The sequence below is a fragment of the Sciurus carolinensis genome, chromosome 17, assembly GCF_902686445.1.
Source record: "Sciurus carolinensis chromosome 17, mSciCar1.2, whole genome shotgun sequence".
NCBI lineage: Eukaryota > Metazoa > Chordata > Mammalia > Rodentia > Sciuridae > Sciurus > Sciurus carolinensis.
This window is the reverse complement of record NC_062229.1, coordinates 12,761,469-12,785,514: the sequence shown is the minus strand read 5'-3', so window position 1 is coordinate 12,785,514 and position 24,046 is coordinate 12,761,469. Positions and strand designations below refer to the sequence as shown.

Below are 24,046 nucleotides of genomic sequence, written 5' to 3'. Positions count from 1 at the left end.
ACTGAAGGATAAGAGGGGATATACTAGCAATCTTCAGGGACATTATAAGTTGATAGAGGAAATCTGCAATATCTTAATGACCCACTGATTCCTGAACAATATGAGAAAACAAGGGAAGAAAATGCCCCCCAAAAATCTAGATGTTACATCAATAAAATCCAACGACAGTATGGCAGAAGAAATGACAGAAAGGGAGCTCAGAATGTACATAATTAAAATGATTAGGGAAGCAAACGATGAGATGAAAGAGCAAATGCAGGCATTGAATGATCGCACCAATCGACAGTTAACAGAGCAAATTCAGGAAGCAAAAGATCATTTCAATAAAGAGTTAGAGATATTGAAAAAAAAAACAAACAGAAATCCTTGAAATGAAGGAAACAATAAACCAAATTAAGAACTCCATAGGAAGCATAACCAATAGAATAGAACATCTGGAAGACAGAACTTCAGATATTGAAGACAAAATATTTAACCTCGAAAACAAAGTTGAACAAACAGAGAAGATAGTAAGAAATCATGAACAGAATCTGCAAGAACTATGGAATATCATGAAAAGGCCAAATTTGAGAATTATTGGGATTGAGGAATGCTTAGAGAAACAAACCAAAGGAATGAGTAATCTATTCAATGAAATAATATCAGAAAATTTCCCAAATCTAAGAATGAAATGGAAATTCAAGTCTAAGAGGCTTATAGGACTCCAAATACACAAAATTACAACAGACCCACACCAAGGCACATTATAATGAAAATACCTAACATACAGAATAAAGACTGAATTTTAAAGGCTGTGAGAGAAAAGAACCAAATTCATTCAGGGGGAAACCAATACGGATATCAGCAGATTTTTCAATTCAGACCCTAAAAGCTAGAAGGGCCTGGAACAAAATTTTTCCAGCTCTGAAAGAAAATGGATGCCAACCAAGAATCTTATACCCAGCAAAACTTACCTTCAAATTTGACCATGAAATAAAATCATTCCATGATAAACAAAAGCGAAAAGAATTTACAAAAAGAAAGGCAGCATTACAGAACATTCTCAGCAAAATATTTCATGAGGAAGAGATAAAAAACAAAGAAGCAAATCAGCAAAGGGAGGAATTATCCTAAAGGAACTGTCAAATAAAGGAGGAACCAAGATGTGTCAAAAAATAAATAAATAAATAAATAAATAAATAAATAAATAAATAAATAAAATTTTAAATATGAACCAAATGACCGGGAATACAAATCATATCTCAATAATAACCCTGAATGTTAATGGCCTGAACTCATCAATCAAAAGACATAGACTGGCAGATTGGATTAAAAAGAAAGTTCCAACATTATGTTGCCTGCAAGAGACTCACCTCATAGAAAGAGATACCCATAGACTAAAGGTGAAAGGATGGGGAAAAACATACCATGCACATGGGCTCAGCAAAAAAGCTGGAGTATCCATCCTCATTTCAGATAATGTGGACTTCAAGCCAATGTTAGTTAGAAGGGATAAAGAAGGACATTTCATACTGCTTAAGGGAAGCATAAATCAGCAAGATATAACAATCATAAACATCTATGCCCCAAACAGTGGCTCATCCATGTATGTTAAACAAATCCTTCTCAATTTTAGAAACCAAATAGACCATAACACAATAAAACTAGGTGATTTTAACACGCCTCTTTCACCACTGGACAGATCTTCCAAACAAAAATTGAACAAAGAAACCATAGATCTCAATAACACAATCAATAATTTAGACTTAACAGACATTTATAGAATATACCATCCAACCAAGAGCGAATACACTTTCTTCTCAGCAGCACATGGATCCTTCTCTAAAATAGACCATATATTATGCCACAAAGCTAATGTCAGCAAATACAAGAAGATAGAGACACTACCTTGTATTCTATCAGATCATAATGGATTGAAGTTACAAATTAATGAAAGAGTAAAAAACAGAAACTACTCCAACACCTGGAGATTAAACAATATGCTACTATATGATGAATGGATAACAGAAGATATTAGGAAGGAAATTAAAAAATTCTTAGAGGTAAACGAGAACAAAGAAACATCCTATCAAAATCTCTGGGACACTATGAAAGCGGTACTTAGAGGAAGATTTATTTCATGGAGCGCATTTAATAAAAGAAGTAAGACTCAAAAAATAAATGACCTAACACTACAGCTTAAAGCCCTAGAAAAAGAAGAACAGACCAACACCAAAAGTAGTAGAAGACAGGAAATAGTTAAACTGAGAGCTGAAATCAACGAATTTGAAACGAAAGAAACAATACAAAAAATTGACAAAATAAGTAGTTGGTTCTTCGAAAAAATAAACAAAATTGATAAACCTTTAGCCACACTAACAAAGAGAAGACGAGAGAAAACCCAAATCACTAAAATTCGGAATGAACAAGGAAATATCACAACAGACACGACTGAAATACAAAACATAATTAGAAGCTATTTTGAAAATCTATACTCCAACAAAATAGAAAATTTCGAAGACATCAACAGGTTTCTAGAGACATATGAATTGCCTAAACTGAACGAGGAGGACATACACAATTTAAATAGACCAATTTCAAGTAATGAAATAGAAGTCATCAAAAGCCTTCCAACAAAGAAAAGTCCAGGACCAGATGGGTTCTCAGCCGAGTTCTACAAAACTTTTAAAGAAGAACTCATTCCAATACTTCTCAAAGTATTCCAGAAAATAGAAGAGGAGGGAACTCTCCCAAACTCATTCTATGAAGCCAATATTACCCTGATTCCTAAACCAGACAGAGACACATCGAGGAAAGAAAATTTCAGACCAATATCCTTAATGAACATCGACGCAAAAATTCTAAGCAAAATTTTAGCAAATCGCATACAAAAACATATTAAAAAGATAGTGCACCATGATCAAGTGGGTTTCATCCCAGGGATGCAAGGTTGGTTCAACATCAGGAAATCAATAAATGTCATTCACCATATCAATAGACTTAAAGTCAAGAATCACATGATTATTTCGATAGATGCAGAAAAAGCATTTGATAAAATACAGCACCCCTTCATGCTCAAAACACTAGAAAAAATAGGGATAGTGGGAACATTCCTTAACATTGTAAAGGCCATCTACGCTAAACCCATGGCTAATATCATTCTAAATGGTGAAAAACTGAAAGCATTCCCTCTAAAAACTGGAACAAGGCAGGGATGCCCTCTTTCACCACTTCTATTCAATATCGTCCTTGAAACTCTAGCCAGAGCAATTAGACAGACCAAAGAAATTAAAGGGATACGAATAGGAAAAGAAGAACTCAAACTATCCCTATTTGCTGATGATATGATGGTATACTTAGAGGAACCAGGAAATTCCACCAGAAAACTTTTAGATCTCATAAGTGAATTCAGTAAAGTAGCAGGATATAAGATCAATGCACATAAATCTAAGGCATTTTTATATATAAGCGATGAATCTTCAGAAAGAGAAATTAGGAAAACTACCCCATTCACAATAGCTTCAAAAAAAATAAAGTATTTGGGAATCAATCTCACAAAAGAGGTGAAAGACCTCTACAATGAGAACTACAGAACACTAAAGAAAGAAATTCAAGAAAACCTTAGAAGATGGAAGGATCTCCCATGTTCTTGAATAGGAAGAATTAATATTGTCAAAATGGCCATACTACCAAAAGTGCTATACAGATTCAATGCAATTCCAATTAAAATCCCGATGATGTACCTTACAGAAATAGAGCAAGCAATTATGAAATTCATCTGGAAGAATAAAAAACCCAGAATAGCTAAAGCAATCCTTGGCAGAAAGAGTGAAGCAGGGGGTATCGCAATACCAGATCTTCAACTCTACTACAAAGCAATAGTAACAAAAATGGCATGGTATTGGTACCAAAATAGAAAGGTGGATCAATGGTACAGAATAGAGGACACGGACACAAACCCAAATAAATACAATTTTCTCATACTAGACAAAGGGACCAAAAATATGCAATGGAGAAAAGATAGCCTCTTCAACAAATGGTGCTGGGAGAATTGGAAATCCATATGCAACAGAATGAAACTAAACCCATATCTCTCACCATGCACGAAACTAAACTCAAAATGGAATAAGGATCTCGGAATCAGACCAGAGACCTTGCATCTTATAGAAGAAAAAGTAGGTCCAGAGCTTCAACATGTCGGCTTAGGACCAGACTTCCTCAACAGGACTCCCATAGCACAAGAAATAAAAGGAAGAATTAATAACTGGGATAGATTCAAACTAAAAAGCTTTCTCTCAGCAAAGGAAACTATCAGTAATGCGAAGAAAGAGCCTACAGAGTGGGAGAAAATCTTTGCCAATCATACTTCAGATAGAGCGCTAATCTCCAGAATCTATAAAGAACTCAAAAAACTCTACACCAAGAATGTAAATAATCCAACTGACAAATGGGCTAAGGAAATGAATAGACACTTCACAGAAGAAGATATACAAGCAATCAACAAACATATGGAAAAATGTTCAACATCTCTAGTAATAAGAGAAATGCAAATCAAAACCACCCTAAGATTCCATCTCACCCCAATTAGAATGGCAATTATCAAGAATACAAGCAACAACAGGTGTTGGCGAGGATGTGGGGAGAAAGGTACACTCTTACATTGCTGGTGGGGCTGCAAATTAGTGCAGCCACTCTGGAAAGCAGTGTGGAGATTCCTTAGAAAACTTGGAATGGAAACACCATTTGATCCAGCTATCCCACTCCTTGGCCTATACCCAAAGGACTTAAAATCAGCATATTACAGAGATACAGCCACATCAATGTTCATAGCTGCTCAGTTCACAATAGCCAGATTGTGGAACCAACCTAGATGTCCTTCAATTGATGAATGGATAAAGAAAATGTGGTATATATATACAATGGAATATTACTCAGCCATAAAGAACGATAAAATTATAGCATTTGCAGGCAAATGGATGAAACTGGAGAATATCATGCTAAGTGAGATAAGCCAATCTCAAAAAACCAAAGGAAGAATGATATCGCTAATAAGTGGATGATGACACATAATGGGGGATGGGAAGGGTTAGTGTTGGGGTTGGAGTTGAGTTTAGGGAGGGGGGCAGGAATGGAGGAAGGAAGGACTGTATAGATGGAGGGGAAGGGTGGGAGGGGAGCGGGGGGAAGGGAAAAAATGGCAGAATGAATCAAACAACATTACCCTATGTAAATTTATGATTACACAAATGGTATGCCTTTACGCCATGTACAGACAGAGAAACAACATGTATCCCATTTGTTTACAATTAAAAAAAAAAAAGACACTGAGATAACTCTAGATTATCCTCTTCCTTCAGCACTGGTGCACTCTTCTGTGTTGTCAATTTCACTAATGTACGTACCTCATTAAAAATGAAGTCACAAACGTAATCCATCATGTCAATAGACTTAAGGATAAGAATCATATGGTTATTTCAATTGATGCAGAAAAAGCATTCGACAAAATACAACACCCCTTCATGCTCAAAACACTAGAAAAAATAGGGATAGTAGGAACATACCTGAACATTGTAAAGGCTATTTATGCTAAGCCCATGGCCAACATCATTCTTAATGGAGAAAAACTGAAACCATTCCCTTTAAAAATGGGAACAAGACAGAGATGTCCTCTTTCACCACTTCTATTCAACATTGTCCTTGAAACTCTAGCCAGAGCAATTAGGCAGACTAAAGACATTAAAGGGATATGAATAGGAAAAGAGGAACTTAAGCTGTCACTATTTGCTGATGACATGATTCTCTATTTAGAGGATCCAAAAACCTCCTCCAGAAAACTTCTAGACCTCATTAATGAATTCAGCAAAATAGAAGGCTATAAAATCAACACGCATAAATCTAAAGCATTTTTATATGCAAGTGACGAAACAGCTGAAAGGGAAATGAGGAAAACAACTCCATTTGCAGTAGCCTCAAAAAAATAAAATAAAATACTTGGGCATCAATCTAACCAAAGAGGTAAAAGATCTCTACAATGAAAACGACAAAACATTGAAGAAAGAAATTGAGGAAGACCTTAGAAGATGGAAAGATGGAAAGATCTCCCATGTTCTTGGATAGGAAGAATTAATATTGTCAAAATGGCCATACTACCAAAAGTGCTATACAGATTCAAGGCAATTCCAATTAAAATCCCAATGATGTACCTTACAGAAATAGAGCAAGCAATCATGAAATTCATCTGGAAGAATAAGAAACCTAGAATAGCTAAAGCAAGCCTTAGCAGGAAGAATGAAACGGGGTATCACAATACCAGAACTTCAACTATACTACAAAGCAATAGTAACAAAAATGGCATGGTATTGGCACCAAAATAGACAGGTAGATCAATGGTACAGAATAGAGGACACGGACACAAACCCAAATAAATACAATTTTCTCATACTAGACAAAGGTGCCAAAAATATGCAATGGATAAAAGATAGCCTCTTCAACAAATGGTGCTGGGAAAACTGGAAATTCATATGCAACAGCATGAAACTTAACCCCTCTCACCCTGCACAAAAATCAACTCACAATGGATCAAAGACCTTGAAATCAGAACAGAGATCCTTCATCTTATAGAAGAAAAAGTAGGTCCAAATCTTCAACATGTCGGCTTAGGATCAGACTTCCTTAACAGGACTCCCATAGCACAAGAAATAAAAGCAAGAATCAATAACTGGGATAGATTCAAACTAAGTAGCTTTCTCTCAGTAAAGGAAACTATCAGCAATGCGAAGAGAGAGCCTACAGAGTGGGAGAATATCTTTGCTACTCATAGTTCAGATCGAGCACTAATTTCCAGAATATACAAAGAACTCAAAAAACTCTACACCAAGAATACAAATAATCCACTCAACAAATGGGCTAAGGATATGAACAGACACTTCACAGAAGAAGATCTACAAGCAATCAACAAACATATGAAAAAATGTTCAACATCTCTAGTAATAAGAGAAATGCAAATCAAAACTACACTAAGATCCCATCTCACCCCAATTAGAATGGAGATTATCAAGAATACAAGCAACAATGGTGTTGGAGAGGATGTGGGGAAAAAGGTACACTCATACATTGCTGGTGGGGCTGCAAATTAGTGCAGCCACTCTGGAAAGCAGTGTGGAGATTCCTTAGAAAACTTGGAATGGAACCACCATTTGACCCACCTATCCCACTCCTTGGCCTATACCCAAAGGACTTAAAATCAGCATACTACAGAGATACAGCCATATCAATGTTCGTAGCTGGTCAATTCATAATAGCTAGACTGTGGAACCAACGTAGATGTCCTTCAATTGATGACTGGATAAAGAAACTGTGGTGTATATATATATATATATATATATATATACACAATGGAATATTACTCAGCTATAAAGAATAATAAAATTGCATTTGCAGGCAAATGGATGAAATTGGAGAATATCATGCTAAGTGAGATAAGCCAATCTCACAAAACCAAAGGACGAATGATCTCACTGATAAGCGGATGATGACACATAATGGGGGGTCGGAGGGGGGCAAGAATGGAGGAAGGAGGGACTGTATAGAGGAAACGAGGCGTGGGAGGGGTGGGGGGGGAAGGAAACAATAACAGAATGAACCAAACATCATTACCCTATGTAAATGTATGATTACGCAAATGGTATGCTGTTATTCCATGTACAAACAGAAACACCATGTATCTCATTTGTTTTCAATAAAAATTAAAAAAATGAAGTCACAGTGGGTGGCAATGTAACTGGGTAGAGCACTTACCTACTTGTGTTCAATTCCCAGCATGAAAAAAAGTTACAATATTTGACTTTGTGTGGTTCATATATTTGTTAAACATAATATCTTCAAGGTTCACCCATATTGTAGCATGTGCCAGGATTTCCTTTCTTTTTAAGGCTGAATGATATTCTGTTGTGTGGATTTACCATCATTTTGAGTTGCTTGCACCTTTTGGATATTGTGTACTGTTGGTATGAATGTAGGTGTACATATTGCTCTTTCTATCCCTGCTTTCAATTCTTTTGGTTATATACCCCAAAGTGAAATTGCTGGATCATACCTGTCTTTTAATTCTTCAGTGGTAGAACTGTTTCTCCTTTGGTCTTGATGTCCCTCTTTTGAGGCTGGTCCTAAGTTAGCCCCTCTCTACAAGAACTTTCAGGTGAGACAGAACAAGGAAATGAAACCCCAGTTTAGGAAACGAATTTATCACTCACAGGTCCCAGAAGTGTTAGGAGTGTGGAGAGGAGTCCCAGGAAAATTCTGGAGGCAAGCAGGAGCTCAACCAGCCAGTGGGGAGATGAGGAGGAAGGGGGAGAGGGAAGGGGAGATATGGAAGAAGGCAGAGAAAATCTGTGACACTATGTCTTTATTCAGGGTCATGGAAATCATCCCTCAGGAGTTGTGGATTGGCCAGTTAAATAAAAAACATGGAAAGGGGGGCTTAATTACATGACTGCTGTTGGCTATTTGCTTTCATCTTGGTCAGCGTCTGTGGGCATGTGGCATTTTGAGATGAGGAACACGTGTACTATATTGCAAACAACACATGAGGGGAAGTTCACATCTGGCCTGAGAATGGAGGCCAAGGCAGCAAGTATAATCAAACAAACTTATGACATAATGTTTTCTCCATTCACTTGGCAGGTGTTTTATTCATAGGGATATTTAGAAAATGTACAAAGGGGGTTTTTACAAAATTTTCCTTCATTGTGGAAATACAGTATTAGTAACTATAGCAACAAAGGACATTCAATTCCAATTTTTTTCTTTGCTTCAAGATTGATATTCATCATATTCTCCAGAGGATGGGGTATAGCAACAAGTGACATATGATACAGTTTAAGAGTCTTTTATAAGAGACTTTTTATTTTAATCATCTCATGAATTTGTCCAAGTAATGTGGCCTGTTTTCCCACCTATAAAATTGCATAATAAAAGTACCTTTTCCTTTAGGGACAGGGGCAGTGCTTCATAGCACTTAAGGCAACCTGTGATCTGGCCCGATCTGCAGTTGTGAGGGTGGATGCTGTGATTTCTCAAGTGACTTAGGAAGATCATGGTTCCATTGGTCCTTTTCTTTTATTAGTGCATTATAGTTACATGCAGTAACTGGGTTCATTTTGATAAAATCATACATGCATGGGATTTGATTTACTCCATTTCATTCTCTGGACCCTCCTTTCCTACCTCTCCCTTCTCCTATTCTCCTTCCTCTAATGATCTTCATTTCTCTTGTTTAGTTTTTTTTTTTTTACTTGTTTAGTTTTGATTGGTGCTTTATAGATAATAGAATTCACCGAGGTATATTTATACATGCATATAGCGTATTTTGTTAAATTTATTCTGCACTTCTTCCCCTTCTCCTTCCCTCCTCCTCTTCTTCCTGCTTTTCTTGATCTCTTTTCTATTCCACTGATCTTCCCTATATCTTTATGAGATCTGACCCCCTCCCCTACTCCTTCTTGCCTTATTTTGCTCTAGCTTCTTCATATGAGAGAAAACATTCACACTTGACTTTCTGAGTGTGGATTATTTCACTTAACATGATTTTCTTTATTTACATCCATTTACCAGAAAGTGCCATAATTTTATTCTTCTTTATGTTCTGGTAAAACTTCATTGTGTGTATATATGTATATATTTCTTAAGTCATTCACCAATTGAAGGGCATCTGGGCTGTTTCCAGAATGATTATTATGAATTCTGCTGCTATAAACAGTATCACTATAGTATGCTGATTTTAGTTCTTTTGGATAAATATCAAGGAACGGGATAGCTGGGTCATATGTTAGTTTCATTCCTAGATTTTTGAGGAATCTCCATACTCTTCTCCAGAGTGGTTGTATTAATTTGCAGTCCCACCAACAATGTATGAAGAAACTTTCCCCATATCCTTGCCAACCTTTATTATTACTTATATTCTTGATAATTGCTATTCTGACTGGAGTGAGGTGAAATCTTAGTGTAGTTTTTGATTTGCATTTCCCTGATAGCTAGAGATGGGATTTGACTTCATAATATTTGTTTCATTTTCATATATTTGTTGACCATTCATGTTACTTCTTTTAAGAAATAAAAGATGTGTTGTATGAAAGGAGAGAAGGTTAGCACTCCCCTTGACAAGGATGGAAGAGACCCTCAGGCCTGACACGCATACGGTTAAGAAATAAAAGACTTTCTTTTGCCCATTTATTGTTTTTTTATGTTAAGCTTTTGGGGTTCTTTAAATAATCTGGATATTAATTTCCTGTCAGAGGAGCAGCTGGGAAAGATTTTCTCCCATTCCTTAAGCTCTCTTCACGTTTTTAAACATTTCCTTTGCTGTGCACAGTCTTTTTAATTTGATGGCATCCCATTTATTGATTCTTAGTTTTATTTCTTGGGCTTTAAAAGTCTTGTTAAGGAAATTGATGCTTAAGCCAATATACTGGAATGTTTACCCTGTTTTCTTCTAGTAGTTGCAAAGTTTCTGGTCTAATTCCTAAGTGTTCGATCCATTTTGAGTTGACTTTTCTGCAGAGTGAGAGAGAGGGATCTAGCTTCATCTTCTACATATGGATATCCAGTTTTCCCAACATAATTTATTAAAACAGCTATCTTTTCTCTCAACATTTTATTTTTGGCAACATTGTCAAACATCAAATGATTATACATATGTGGGTTTGTCTCTGTATCTTTTATTCTGTTCCATTGGTCTTCATGTCTATTTTGATGCCAATTACCATGCTGTTTTGTTACTGTAGCTGTGTAGTATAATTTGAGATCAGGTATTAGGATGCCTCTGCATTGTTCTTCTTTGATTGCTTTGGCTATTCTGGTTCTTTTATTCTTCCAAGTGAATTTAAGGACTATTTTTTTTCAGTTCTGTGAAAAATATCATTGGTATTTGGATAGGGACTGCATTAAAGTTATAGAGTGCTTTTGATAATATGACTATTTTGACAATATTCTGCCTATCCAAGAACATGGGATGTCTTTCCATATTTAAGGTCTTCTTCATTTTCTTTTTTCAATACCCTATAGTTTCCATTGTAGAGATCTTTTACCTCCTTATTAGATTTAATACCCAAGTTTTTTTGAGGTTATTATGAATGGAATAGTTTTTCTGATTCCTTTCTCAATATAATCACTGTCAATGTATACAAAGCCATTGATTTATGCATGTTGATCTTGTATCTCGCTAATTTGTGGAATCAATCAGCTCACGAAGTCTTCTGGTGGAGTTGTTGGGTATAATAGATATAGTGTCAGGTCATCAGCAAACAGATTATTTGACTTTTTCATTTCCTATTTGTATCCTTTTAATTTCCTTCTCTTGCTTGATTGCTCTGGCTAGAGTTTCAAGAATTACATTGAATAGGATTGGTGAGAGTTAACATCCTTGTTCCTGATTTTAGAGGAAATGCTTTCAGTTCTTCTCTATTCAGTATGATGTTAATTTGGGTTTGTCATATGTAGCCTTTACAATGGTGAGGTAATATCCTTTTATCCCTAGTTTATCCAGCCTTTTTTTTTTTTTTTTTTTTGTAGTAGGGATTGAACACAGGGCCACTTAATCACTGAGCCACATCCCCATCCTGGGACCGATTAGGTTACAGTCCTCAAAATTCAGTAATTTCACCTCCAAACATTTCTGCATTAATACTGGAGCTTTTGGGGGATACCACATATATAAACCATATTTTCAACACATGAGCTTTTAGGGGAACAGTCCAGATCCAAACCATAACACCTAGGATCATTTAGGGAACTGTTGTTGGCAAGGCACTCAGAAGCTACTGCAGCTATGGTTCAGGTAGATCCAGATGCAGCTCAGACTGGTGGTAGTACTTGGTGTCGTCCACATGATGTTGGTTCTGTAGGCATGTAATTTTCATTTTGATTTTTATAGGATCTCACAGTGAGTTTGCCTTCAGTCTTTCAAGAGACTTTGGACTTGGAATTTTTTTTTTTTTCCCCCGGTACTGGGGATCGAACCCAGGGCCTCATGCTTGCAAGGCAAGCACTCTACTGACTGAGGTCTCCCCCCAGTCCTGGACTTGGACTTTTGAGCATTGCAGTTCTGGTAAGACTTTGTAGATGCTTGAAGATGGACTAAACGCATTTTCCATGTAAGATGCACATGAGGCTAGGAGCCAAATGCTACACTTTAGATCTGGAATGTCCCTAAAAAGCTCACATATTAAGGTGTTAGTCTACAGGCTGGTCTTATGGGGGGGGGCAGTGGAAACTGTAAGATGTGGGACCTACTAGGAGGTGTGCCCCTGAAGGGGAGAGTGGGACCCCAGCCACTTCTCGTTTTTTCCCTGACCATGAGGTGAACAGCTTTGGTCTACCATGTGCTTCCTATGTGCTGCCTTGCCATCAGCCCAGAAGCACTGGTGCCAATCAATTACGGACTGAAACCTCCAAAACTGTGAGCTGAAATCAGCGTTTTTTTTTTTTGTGGTGCTGGGAATTGAACCCAGGGCCTTGTGCTCACAAGGCGAGCACTCTACCAACTGAGCTATATCCCCAGTCCCATTCATTTTTTTTTTTTTTTTCCTGGCGGTGCTGGGGATCGAACCCCAGGGACTCACGCTTGCAAGGCAAGCACTCTACCAACTGAGCTATCTCCCCAGCCCAGCTTTTTAAAACTTTATGAGTGATTATCCTGGGTTTGTTATAGTAATGGAAAGTTAATGGACTATTTCATGGCTAATATGAAATAGTATTTTAAATTGCATGAGTCTGTAAACATTTTTTATTAGTTTCTTTTAATTATAGATAATATTAGGGTTCATTTTGACATAATTATCCAAACATGGGATATAATTTGCTTTAATTCAGTCCACAGTACTTTCCGTTTCCCTTTCCTCCACTTTGCTGATCTTTCTTGCATGAGTCTCACAGTCAGATTATAGCCTGATAGGGATGTGATATCAAAATTATTTCAGCAGGATGTAAAAATTAGTAACCTCTGAAAGTTGCTAGATCTATGAGAATAGGCTGGCTGAGCAGTTTGATGCTACTATTGCAATTAAAGAAAAAATTCAGTTAAACCATAGATCCTGCTGGCTCAGACTTTAACATCATATTAAATTTAAATTTGCCTGCACAGTTTAACTCTGATATTTTTACTTGAAAATGCAAAACTACAGAAGATTCTGGTACAATGTTTCAGAAAAGCCCTTTGTCCTGATGTTGTGTCAAATTTACTATTTTCCCTTTAATTACAAATAATGCTATGAAGTGTTGGGGAGGGATTATTATTCACACAGATGTCTTGCTTTATGCTGTCATTCCTTCCCTAGGGGGAGGGAAACACCCTTGAATCTTTAACATCAGCAATTGGAAGAAGTTTGGTTATGTGAACAGCAGCAATCAAGTTCATCTCAAGCAGACTGCATGTACTTAGAAGAATGTGACTGCTGAAGGTTGGTAGTGTGTTGCAGTATTAAGGAACTTAGTCCAGGACCAGAAGTAGATGGGTATTTTCATTTTCTCACTTCAGAAGCTTCAATATTTCAAATTTTAATCAGCAAATAAGAGTTGTTCATGGGTGTGGGTGTCCCTCCAGATTTGTTAGATGTTTGTTATGAATCGCAATACAGAAAATATGAGTATAGCTTTTTAAGTAGTGCCCGAGCCCAAGTTCCTGACATGGGTGGGGGTGGATTCCTCTAAATTCAAGGTGAAAAACTTCAGATGTATTAACTGGCAAAGGGTCTTTAAGTTATTTCTACTGAGGAACATCCTCTTCCTCGATTTCTCTCAGAATTGGTTCAAGGAGAGTGTGGAGGAAAACAATATTGGTTGACAAAATTGAGTCCTCTAAAACAGACAAGAAACCCAGCTGAACAAGAAGGGAAATTCCAGGATTGGCTTATTTAATGACTTGTTGAAGTCATCAAGAACCCAGATTCTCGTTGGTCTTTCATCTTATCTCAGCATGTATCTAGTTGCAAGATGGCTGCAGGAGCTACTCATATCACTATTTCCTTTATCATTAACTGCTCTTCTGTGTCTTAGACTATATTTGTCTGGTATTAATATAGCTATCCTGGGTTGCTTGCTTGTTTTATTTTATTTTTTTTTCCTTACAGTACTGGGGATTGAACTAAGGAGTGCTGTACCACTGAACTATATCCCCAGTCCCTTTTATTTATTTATTTATTTATTTATTTATTTTTAATTATAAACAAATGGGATACATGTTGTTTCTCTGTACATGGAGTAAAGGCATACCATTTGTGTAATCATAAATTTACATAGGGTAATGTTGTTTGATTCATTCTGTTATTTTTTCCCTTCCCCCCACCCCTCTCACCCCTCTTTTCCCTCTATACAGTCCTTCCTTCCTCCATTCTTGCCCCCATCCCTAACCCTAACCCCTCCCACCCCCCATTATGTGTCATCATCTGCTTATCAGCGAGATCATTCGTCCTTTGGTTTTTTGAGATTGGCTTATCTCACTTAGCATGATATTCTCCAATTTCATCCATTTGCCTGCAAATACCATAATTTTATCATTCTTCATTGCGGAGTAATATTCCATTGTATATATATATAACACAGTTTCTTTATCCATCTACGTTGAAGGACATCTACGTTGGTTCCACAATCTGGCTATTGTGAATTGAGTAGCTATGAACATTGATGTGGCTGTATCTCTGTAGTATGCTGATTTTAAGTCCTTTGGGTATAGGCCAAGGAGTGGGATAGCTGGGTCAAATGGTGGTTCCATTCCAAGATTTCTGAGGAATCTCCACACTGCTTTCCAGAGTGGCTGCACTAATTTGCAGTCCCACCAGCAATGTATGAGTGTACCTTTTTCCCCACATCCTCGCCAACACCTATTGTTGCTTGTGTTCTTGATAATCGCCATTCTAATTGGGGTGAGATGGAATCTTAGTATAGTTTTGATTTGCATTTCTCTTATTACTAGAGATGTTGAACATTTTTTCATATTTGTTGGTTGCTTGTAGATCTTCTTCTGTCTGTTCATATCCTTAGCCCATTTGTTGACTGGATTATTTGTATTCTTGGTGTAGAGTTTTTTGAGTTCTTTATATATTCTGGAAATTAGTGCTCTATCTGAACTATGAGTGGCAAAGATATTTTCCCACTCTGTAGGCTCTCTCTTCGCATTGCTGATAGTTTCCTTTGCTGAGAGAAAACTTTCTAGTTTGAATCTATCCCAGTTATTGATTCTTGCTTTTATTTCTTGTGCTATGGGAGTCCTGTTAAGGAAGTCTGATCCTAAGCCGACATGTTGAAGATTTGGACCTACTTTTTCTTCTATAAGATGAAGGGTCTGTGGTCTGATTCCAAGGTCCTTGATCCATTGTGAGTTGATTTTTGTGCAGGGTGAGAGATATGGGTTTAGTTTCATTCTGTTGCAAAAAATATGGAACGCTTCACGAATTTGTGTGTCATACTTGCGCAGGGGCCATGCTATTCTTCTCTGTATCATTCCAATTTTAGTATATATGCTGCCGAATTGAGCGCCCCTTTTATTTTTTGAGACAGGGTCTCATGAAGTTGCCAAAACTGGCCTTGAACTTGTGATCCCCCTTCTTTAGCCTCCGGAGTTGCCGGGATTACATGCATGGGCCACTAACCTGCTAGACCAGTTTTCTTAAGTATAGTGCATACATGGTATTTCCTCCTACATTAAAAAAAAAATAGTGACCTAATGTTTAAAGTGTTTCTCATAAACAGCTTATTTCAAAAAACAATCTATTAGTAGACATGGTGGAACATAGCTGTAATCCCAACAATTTGGGAGGCCAAGGCAGGAGGATTGCAAATTTAAGACCAGTCATAATTATGTGACATAATTATATAATAATGATGAATGTAATTATAATATTAACTAACATAGTAATACATACAAGCTCTAAATTATGGTTTCCAACCTATTTGAATGCAGTTGTGTCAATTTCATTGAAATATTTGCTGAATTGAAAACTTGGGACAGATGAATGGTTCCTCTAAAGCAGGGTCTGAGAGACAGAATTAAACCCTACTGCCCTAAGTCATTCATTGCATGTTATGAATTACTTCTCTGTTGTGCATCAGGAATTCAGAAAATAGTCACCCGCATAATTTTCTGAGGGGTTTCCTTGCATAACTGTGGTTGAGAAAATCTTTATTAATTAAAAACTATCCTTATTAAATCTACATTTAGTATTTTATCACCTCAACAAATGAGATTATAATTCTATTTTCTTCCTTATCCCTAATGCCATTGTCATATTTTACCTTTCCTTATGTTATAAATTTATACCACATTTAAACAATCAGTAGTTTTTAAATTTTTCAAAAATAGTATTTTATATTGATCCACCTCTTTGCCTTTCCATGTTCTTCAATTTCCTCCCATAAATCTGTGCCTCAATCTGAGATTATTTCCCTTCAGTGAAAAACACTTCCTACAGTATTTCTGGTAGCACCAATCTACAGGAGTTGATCTCATCAGCTTTTATTTGTCTGAAAATACATTTGGTGTTTATTATTTTTGTAGGGCTGGGGATGGAACCCCTGGACTTGCACATGCTAGACAAGTGTTCTACTATGCTCTGTCCCCGCAGCCCTGAGTCTTTACATTTGAAGGATTTGCAGAGTATATAGTTCTGGTTCTGAGTTTTCTTTTACTGTTTTAAAGATACAATTTCATTTTCTCCTGCTTTCTTTCATGTCTGCTGAGAAGTCAGCTATGATTCTTCAGAATGTCTTTTTGTCCCTCTCTATGCTTTTAAGATTTTCTTTGATTTCTAACAGATTATGATTTATCTAGGTATGGTTTTCTTTGCATTTATCCTGCTTGAATGTGTTGAACTTCTTGAATCTCTGGGTTCAGTTTTAGAAAACACTCATCATTTTATGTTCTTAGGCTTGGAGTATTTCTAGTAACATATCTTCGAATTCATTGATTACCCCCACTTCCTATATTAAGCCCATTTACAGAATTTATTTCAGTGATAATTTTCACTTCTAAGATATGTTTCTACTTTAGATATTCTACACTTCTACATTGTAGTTCTACATGTATTCACCCATTTAACATTTTTTTGGTTTTATTTACTATACTTGTGATAATTCTTCTAAAAGTCCTTGTCTGCTAATTCCTATTGTCTATGGATCAATTTATATTGGCTCTTTTTTCTTCTGATTATTGGTAATATTGTCCTACTGCTTCCTATGTCATTTAATTTTTTAAAATTGTGTGTGTGGATATTACATATAAAAGAATCTCAAAAATTGAAAAAAAGAGATTTTTCTCCTGGAAGGGAACCACCTTAAACAGGAAATACTCATTTTTTTCTAGGTTAGTGCCCAGTCTCTCATGCTGCCGAATACTCGGCAAAAGCATCAGAGGGATAGAGTACTGTCAGGAAGAACAGTTCCGAGTATGGTCCTTATTACACTGTCACAGTAACCCGGTGTGGCTACAATGCCTCACTGGCCTTTCACACTCCATTGTAGTTCCTCTGCCTGTGGCAGGCCTGATCTTCCACCTGCCTATTTTCAACCAGGAAAAGACCAGAAGGTCTCATCCTTCTCTGCCATGTAATTCGTGTACCTTCTTTCTGTTTACAGATCTACAATGTCTTTAAAAGATGCTAAACCACAATTGTTTGTTTTTTCAGTTGCTACAATGGATTCCTGTAAACCTTCCCCATCCAATCTGGAAGTAGAGCTGTACAATTTTGGAACTTTTAAAATCTTGCATCGATCAGTTTAGGAGAACTGAATCATTTCAGAATGGAATCTTCCAATGAATGTATTTTTTTAAAGGTGGGGTTTTTTAAATCTATTTTTTAGTTTTAGGTGGACACAATACCTTTATTTTATTTTAATGTGGTGCTGAGGATTGAACTCAGGGCCTCACACATGCTACCACTGAGCCACACCCCCAGCCCCAAATGTATTTTTTAAGGTCATTTTAAATATTAGATTGGCTTCAAAATGGTTTTGGTAAGTGGTATTTTTCTCTGAGACAGGGTCTCCTTATGTTGCCCAGGTTGTTATCAAATTCCTGGGCTTTAGTAATCCTTCTGCCTCAATCTCCCTAGTAGCTGGGTCTATGCCCAGCTTAGTTTAGTGAATTTTAAATTATTCTTGCATGTTATTGTTGTTACTCTTATAAATGGTACTGACTTTAAAATTGTTTTTATATTTCTGATAAATTAAAAGTTGGTCTTTATTAAGATGTTGTTTCCAGCAATTTTACTGAAAAAATTTTCCTTTTTTTTTTTTTTTTGTGGTGTTAAGGTTCAAACCCAGGGCCTTGCACATGCCAGTCAAGTGCTCTACAACTCAATTACAGTCTTGGCCCTAACATTTTCATTAATTCTAATAATTTTTCTATCGATTTCTCTACAACTTTTCACTTAGATAATTGTATCATTGTAAATAATGAGACATTCTACCTTTCTAGTCCTTAGGGGTTCTATATCTTTCCCTAGTCTCACATTTAGGATTGAAGTATATATTAAGTATTGTTTGTAATAGTGGGCACACATGTCATCTTTTTTTTTTTTTTTTTTTAAACCAAACTTGCTATTTCACCCTAGGCTGGTCTAGAACTCCTGGACCCAAGAGATCCTTCTGCTTCAGTCTCCCAGTACTGGAACCACAGATAATGCCACCACACCTGGTTTCTTACTGACCTAATTTTCTTTTTAAACTTAAGACTTGTGTTTTTGGGCTGGGGATATAACTCAGTTGGTAGAGTGCTTGCCTGGGGTTCAATCCCCAGCACCACCAAAAAACAAAACAAAACAAAACAAAAAACCTTCTTTTCCTTTTTGGTACATAGTCTGATCATATTTTGAGAAGTTTTCACATAAATCTTCTCCCTCCAAAATACTGGGGAATGAACTGTGGGGTACTCTTATCACTGAATTATAATACCTCCCCTTTTTATTTCCAGTCTACTTATTTAGAGTCTTGGTAAGTTGCCCAGGCTGGCCTCAAATTTGTGATCCTCCTTGCCTCACAGGCATATGCCACTGTGTCAAACTCAGAAATATCTCAAATTTACCAAAATTCTACTAGGATGATAATATTTAATAATGCAGTAAATATATACAACATTGCCTTATTCATTTTATGTGCCAAATAATTATTAGGATGGTTAAATGAGGAAGAGTCCTGTTTAAAAAATGAATTATATTTATTGATTCTTCTAGTATAAAACCAACTTTCTTTTTCTGGATAAAGTTAAACTGAACATGATAGATTCTCTTTTTGAAAACTACCTACTTTTATAAATGACTTTTGAAGGTTTTTGTGTTCTATACAGTCTTTGTCTTGGTTTGCTTTCCTGGTTATGTTGCATTCATATATTGCCAGAATGTGTTCCTCAAATTGATTCTCAAATTGTTTCCATATTGCTTGTTTCTTTTATAGGGCAGAATTCAGTAGTATAGTCATCTGTAGATAGTTCAATGTAGAATACTCAAGTGTATTATATAATGCTTCCAGAACTCAAAAAAGCATGTCAAGCACTGTGCTATTTCTTTGAATTAGGTGTTACAAGTTCCTTTCACCTTGGCAAGAACATCTCAGCATGCTGCAGACAGTTGAATTCCTTTACTAGGTTTGGTCTACTTCTTGTCCTATCATTCCTATGTACTTTACTAAGGCATATAAAGTACTTGATACTTCCTTTTTTCTCAGGGCCAATCGCATATAACCATCAATATAGAGGACAGCTGCAGCTGAATACTGAGATGTTACTGTAGGAACAGCATTAACTGAGTACTGAGAAAAGATGTTGCTCTCATCTTTACAAGTTGGTGTGGAGAAAATGGCATTAGTTAGGTCAGTAGGTCACAGCTGTATCAAGTGAATTAATGAGTACTTAATTATCAGGGAAAAAGGATGTGCACTACGTAAGAATAAAGGGACAGTTTAGCAGAAACATGTAAAAATGAGTAAACTTATATGCATTCGATTATGGTGCCTGAAAGTAAGAGAAATTCTTTAAAAAAAAACATTTGACAGCTTAGTTATGGTGTGACATTGTAGCATACTTCTCAATAATTGGCAGATCAGGAGATAGCTTGTAATTATACAAATTTAAAACACAAGAATATTTACCCAATGGATACATGGATAGATAGCCTGTTACATCCAACAATTAGAAAACACTGGTTTCAACCATATATGAAGAATTCATAAAACTTGACTGCACATCAGATATCACAGCTGGGACTGAAATCAGTTACAGGCAAAACATCTCACAAGAGTAGTTTAGCCAGGCGCAGTGGTGCACACCTGTAATCCCAGCAGCCTGGAAGGTGGAGGCAGGATTGCCAGTTCAAGGCCAGCCTCAGCAGAAATAAGGTGCTAAGCAACTCAGTGAGAGCCTGTCTCTAAATAAAAAAGACAAAAATAGGGCTGGGGATGTGGTTCAGTGGTCGAGTGCCCGAGTTCAATCCCCAGTAAAAAGAATAGTTTAAACCAGTTAGGAGTTTATTTTCTCATGTAACATGAAATTTAGAGATAAGCAGTCCAGGATTGGTGCAGGTAGATATTATGTATCCTCTGTTGTGTCATTAATATCTTGTAACTGTTATTCTCTTGATGATGTATTTCTTAGGAAAAAAGAAAGCATAAGAGAAAGGGCAAATGGTAAAGAGAAAATGCTAGATGAGATGTTCCCTTTTCCATGAATTTCCTCAGAAGCCACATTCAGTGATATCTATCTTCTCATTGGTAAGGACTGTGGACACATCTGGCCAATCATACTGCTGCAAGGCAAGCTGGGAAATGAGTGCTTAAACCCCATTTCCATATTGCCAAATTGAACAAAATTGTCTAAGAGTTTAAGGAACAAGGTCAGGAGGTGGGGGACGAATAGTGGGACAATAACCAGTTCTATCAGCTACAGTATGCCACACAGCAAGTGTCTACCAACTTTGTACATGGGTCTATACCATGAAGACTATGTTTTCTGCCCAAAATGAGTTAAAATAAATTAACTAAAATTATGTATAGGATCTGCCTATTAATAAACTCACTTGTAAATTATTTGTGGGTCTAAAATATCTTGATGGGAATCAGACATTATTTAGTACTAACTTATAATATTACATTATCAAAACTTTTATGGCGTGAGTCAAGCAGAGTTTACTGATACATTGTCTTTAATGCTTACAAATTAATGAGTTATGGCACTTTGAGGATGAAACAGTCATTACTGGTAAGATCATTAAGAGTTGTGCCTCAGTGCTTTTTCCACATTGTTTACAATACAGTTTCTCTCCAGTGTGAGTTCTAGAATGAAGAATGAGACAACATAACTTTCAAAGTCATTTCATTCATAGACTTTTATGCCCTGTATGTATTCGCTTGTGCATTATAAGGTTAGTGCTTGTGCTGAAGGCTTTTCCACACTGCATGCATTTATAGGGCTTCTCTCCAGTGTGTGTTCTCACATGTACCCTCAGGCAAGAGGAATTCCTAAAGGCCTTTCCACATTCTTTACACTCATAGGTTTTCTCTCCTGTGTGAGTTCTTCTGTGCACAATAAGGTAAGAGCCTGTGCTGAAGGATTTTCCACACTGATTACACTCATATGGCTTTTCTCCAGTGTGAGATCGTGTGTGTTTCTTAAGGGATGACTGATCAATGAAGGCTTTTCCGCAGTCATTGCATTCGTAGGGTTTCTCTCCAGTGTGGGTTCTCACATGTTTCTGAAGGGATGAAGGAACAGTGAAGGCCTTCCCACACTCCTTACAATCATAGGGTTTCTCTCCAGTGTGAGTTCTTTTGTGTACATTGAGATGAGAGCTCTGGCTGAAGGATTTCCCACAATGATCACACTCATAAGGTTTCTCTCCGGTGTGGGATCTCATGTGTTTCTTAAGGGAGGACTGAAAAATGAAGGCTTTTCCACAGTCATTGCACTCATAGAGTTTCTCTCTAGTGTGAGTTCTGACACATTTCTGAAGGGACAAGGGGTCAGAGAAAGCTCTCCTGTATTTGTTACATTCCAAGCTTTCCTCCACAGTTTGTATTTTTTTATGAACACTAAGAGACGACTTTGTTCTGTAGTCAGCGAGTTCACAGAATTTCTCTCCAGTATGTATTTGCTCACATCCCAAGAAGGAAGAGTGCAGGCTGAAGGATATACCACACTGATTACACTTGTAAGCCTTCTCTCCTGTGAGAGTTCTTAAGTGTTTCCTAAGGCATGACTCCTGACTGAAAGCTTTTCCACAGTCATTAAATTTTAAAATTTTCTCTGCAGTGTGAATATTCACATGACTTCTAGCAGTTGAGGAATGTTTGAAAGCTTTGCCATATTCTGTATATTTATAGCACTTCTCTTCCTTGTGATGCCTGGTAAAAATAACGTAAGGGTTCTTTCTGAAGAATCTTTTACGATGACTATATTCTGTAGGTTTCTTGCCAGATTGGGTTGGTACCTATTGAATAAGGAATAGGTCATGACTAAAGGTTTTCTCACTTTAATCTCACCCATAGGAATTCTCTTGTATGTGGATTTTGCTACAAGAAGTAGATGATTATGACTGATGTTGGTTATAACTCATAATTTGTTTGTTTTTAAGGAGACAAGGCATCCCGATACTGCCAAGGCTAATCTTGAGGCTCAAGTGATCTTCCTGCCTCAGCCTTCTGAGTACTGGGACCATAGGTATGACTTTTACTCTTAATTTTTCAAGGTGAATAAGCTCAATGTTCTGTTCAACACAGTTTCTCTAATAAGGAGTGAAAATACTTAAATACTTAATACTAGAACGATATTTAAGTAAATATTTACTTGTGGGTATTATCTGTAAGGCAGCGAGTGATGAATTAGGTTTATAGATTTTTCTAATACTGCCTTCTAGGACAGTTTTCTGATGAGTAAATGCCACTTCCTCAACTCATGCCCCTGATTCAAGTGATGTTGTTTTAACTTGTAATTCTCAGACTTCTATGAAGAACCAGGAATCATTCTTAGTAAATTTTAAGTACTGGAGGCTGAACCCAGGGCTTTATACACAGTAAGCAAATACTGTGCCACTGTACTGCACCCTCAGCCCTTTCTTTCAAAACAGTCTTGCCAAGTTGCCCAGGCTGGCATCAAATTTGTGATCCTCAGTGTGATACCATGCCTGGCATCATTTCCAGTACATCTTACCATTTTTATGCCACTGAATTTTGTATTTCCAGGAACATTCTGCACAGGAATTGTATCTTTAGTGGAATTTCCCAGTCTGAAAAGTATAAGGAAAAATTTTTAATAATTATTGGGAGAAAAGGCTGATAAGAAAAGAAAAAGAAGCAGGCCCCTGTTGATTGGTTTCCAAATACAAGAAAATGTTAAAGAGAAAAAGCAACCAGAGACAAAAAACAAATAAACAAAAGGCTCTGGAAAGAGATGCTGAAGATAGAAAATTCGATGGAAATGAGAGGAATTTTACTCAGCAAGGATTCTGGCGGTTTGAGAAAATAAGATGTGGTATTATCTGGAAAGCAAAATAGGAACACCTGAAAACAAAGCATTCATGAGGTACTGAATTTAAAGAGAAATCAAAACAGTTCTTTCTCTAAGACCTAATGAAAATATGTATGAAGGGACTGATTAAAGGAAGATCAGTAATGGTTTCACCCTTTTTTTCCTGCACTGATTCATCCCCAAATCTCACTGATCAAGGCTGTTCCATGCAGTAACTCTTTTCTGCCCAAGACTCACTTTTAGAGGTGCTTTGGAAAATTCCTTTCTCATCTGTCCTCAGCTCTTCCTGTTCCACTTTGGAGATCAGACTGTGTTTGCAGAGCTGATACCCTACATGCAAGGAAAGACATATGATGTGGGAGGACTGTGCAGGAGACAAGAAGACTTTCCACAAAACTGATTCTAATACTTTGGCCTCAAAGGATGCTGAAGATGGTTAAGTTCAGCTTTAGGAGCAGCAATAATCAGAGCAGAGTTTCCTCACAAGGCCCAAGAAGGAGACACTCTGTGCCCCATAGGGAAGTGGCCTTTGAAATCTAGGCCCAAGATCATACGCAGACTACAGAT

At 36.9% G+C, this 24,046-nt stretch overlaps 1 protein-coding gene, 1 long non-coding RNA gene and 2 other non-coding genes across 5 annotated transcripts in view; 2 read left to right on the top strand and 2 right to left on the bottom strand.

Annotated features, from left to right (window-relative positions):
* LOC124968527 (uncharacterized) overlaps positions 1–24,046 on the top strand; it is a 31,131-nt gene that overhangs the window by 851 nt on the left and 6,234 nt on the right. The window contains exons 2-3 of the long non-coding RNA XR_007105749.1: positions 13,311–13,433; positions 22,587–22,672. This is a non-coding gene — a long non-coding RNA (uncharacterized LOC124968527). The remainder of the gene's footprint in view (positions 1–13,310; positions 13,434–22,586; positions 22,673–24,046) is intronic.
* Positions 10,099–10,218, top strand: LOC124969667 (U6atac minor spliceosomal RNA). The gene has a single exon (XR_007106031.1). It is a non-coding gene; the product is annotated as a U6atac minor spliceosomal RNA (small nuclear RNA).
* On the bottom strand, positions 15,401–15,507 carry LOC124969630 (U6 spliceosomal RNA). The gene has a single exon (XR_007106004.1). It is a non-coding gene; the product is annotated as a U6 spliceosomal RNA (small nuclear RNA).
* Positions 19,202–24,046, bottom strand: part of Znf177 (zinc finger protein 177) — an 18,653-nt gene continuing 13,808 nt past the window's right edge. Inside the window, exons 8-10 of one of the 2 annotated variants that reach the window (XM_047531071.1) lie at positions 23,713–23,809; positions 23,162–23,237; positions 19,202–21,959 (exon numbers count right to left, since the gene is read on the bottom strand). In XM_047531071.1, coding sequence (XP_047387027.1) covers positions 21,333–21,959; positions 23,162–23,237; positions 23,713–23,809 — 800 coding nt within the window. In that variant the 3' untranslated portion in view covers positions 19,202–21,332. Of the gene's footprint in view, positions 22,443–23,161; positions 23,238–23,712; positions 23,810–24,046 lie in introns of those variants that run through there. The other variant, XM_047531070.1, reaches the window with a different exon arrangement.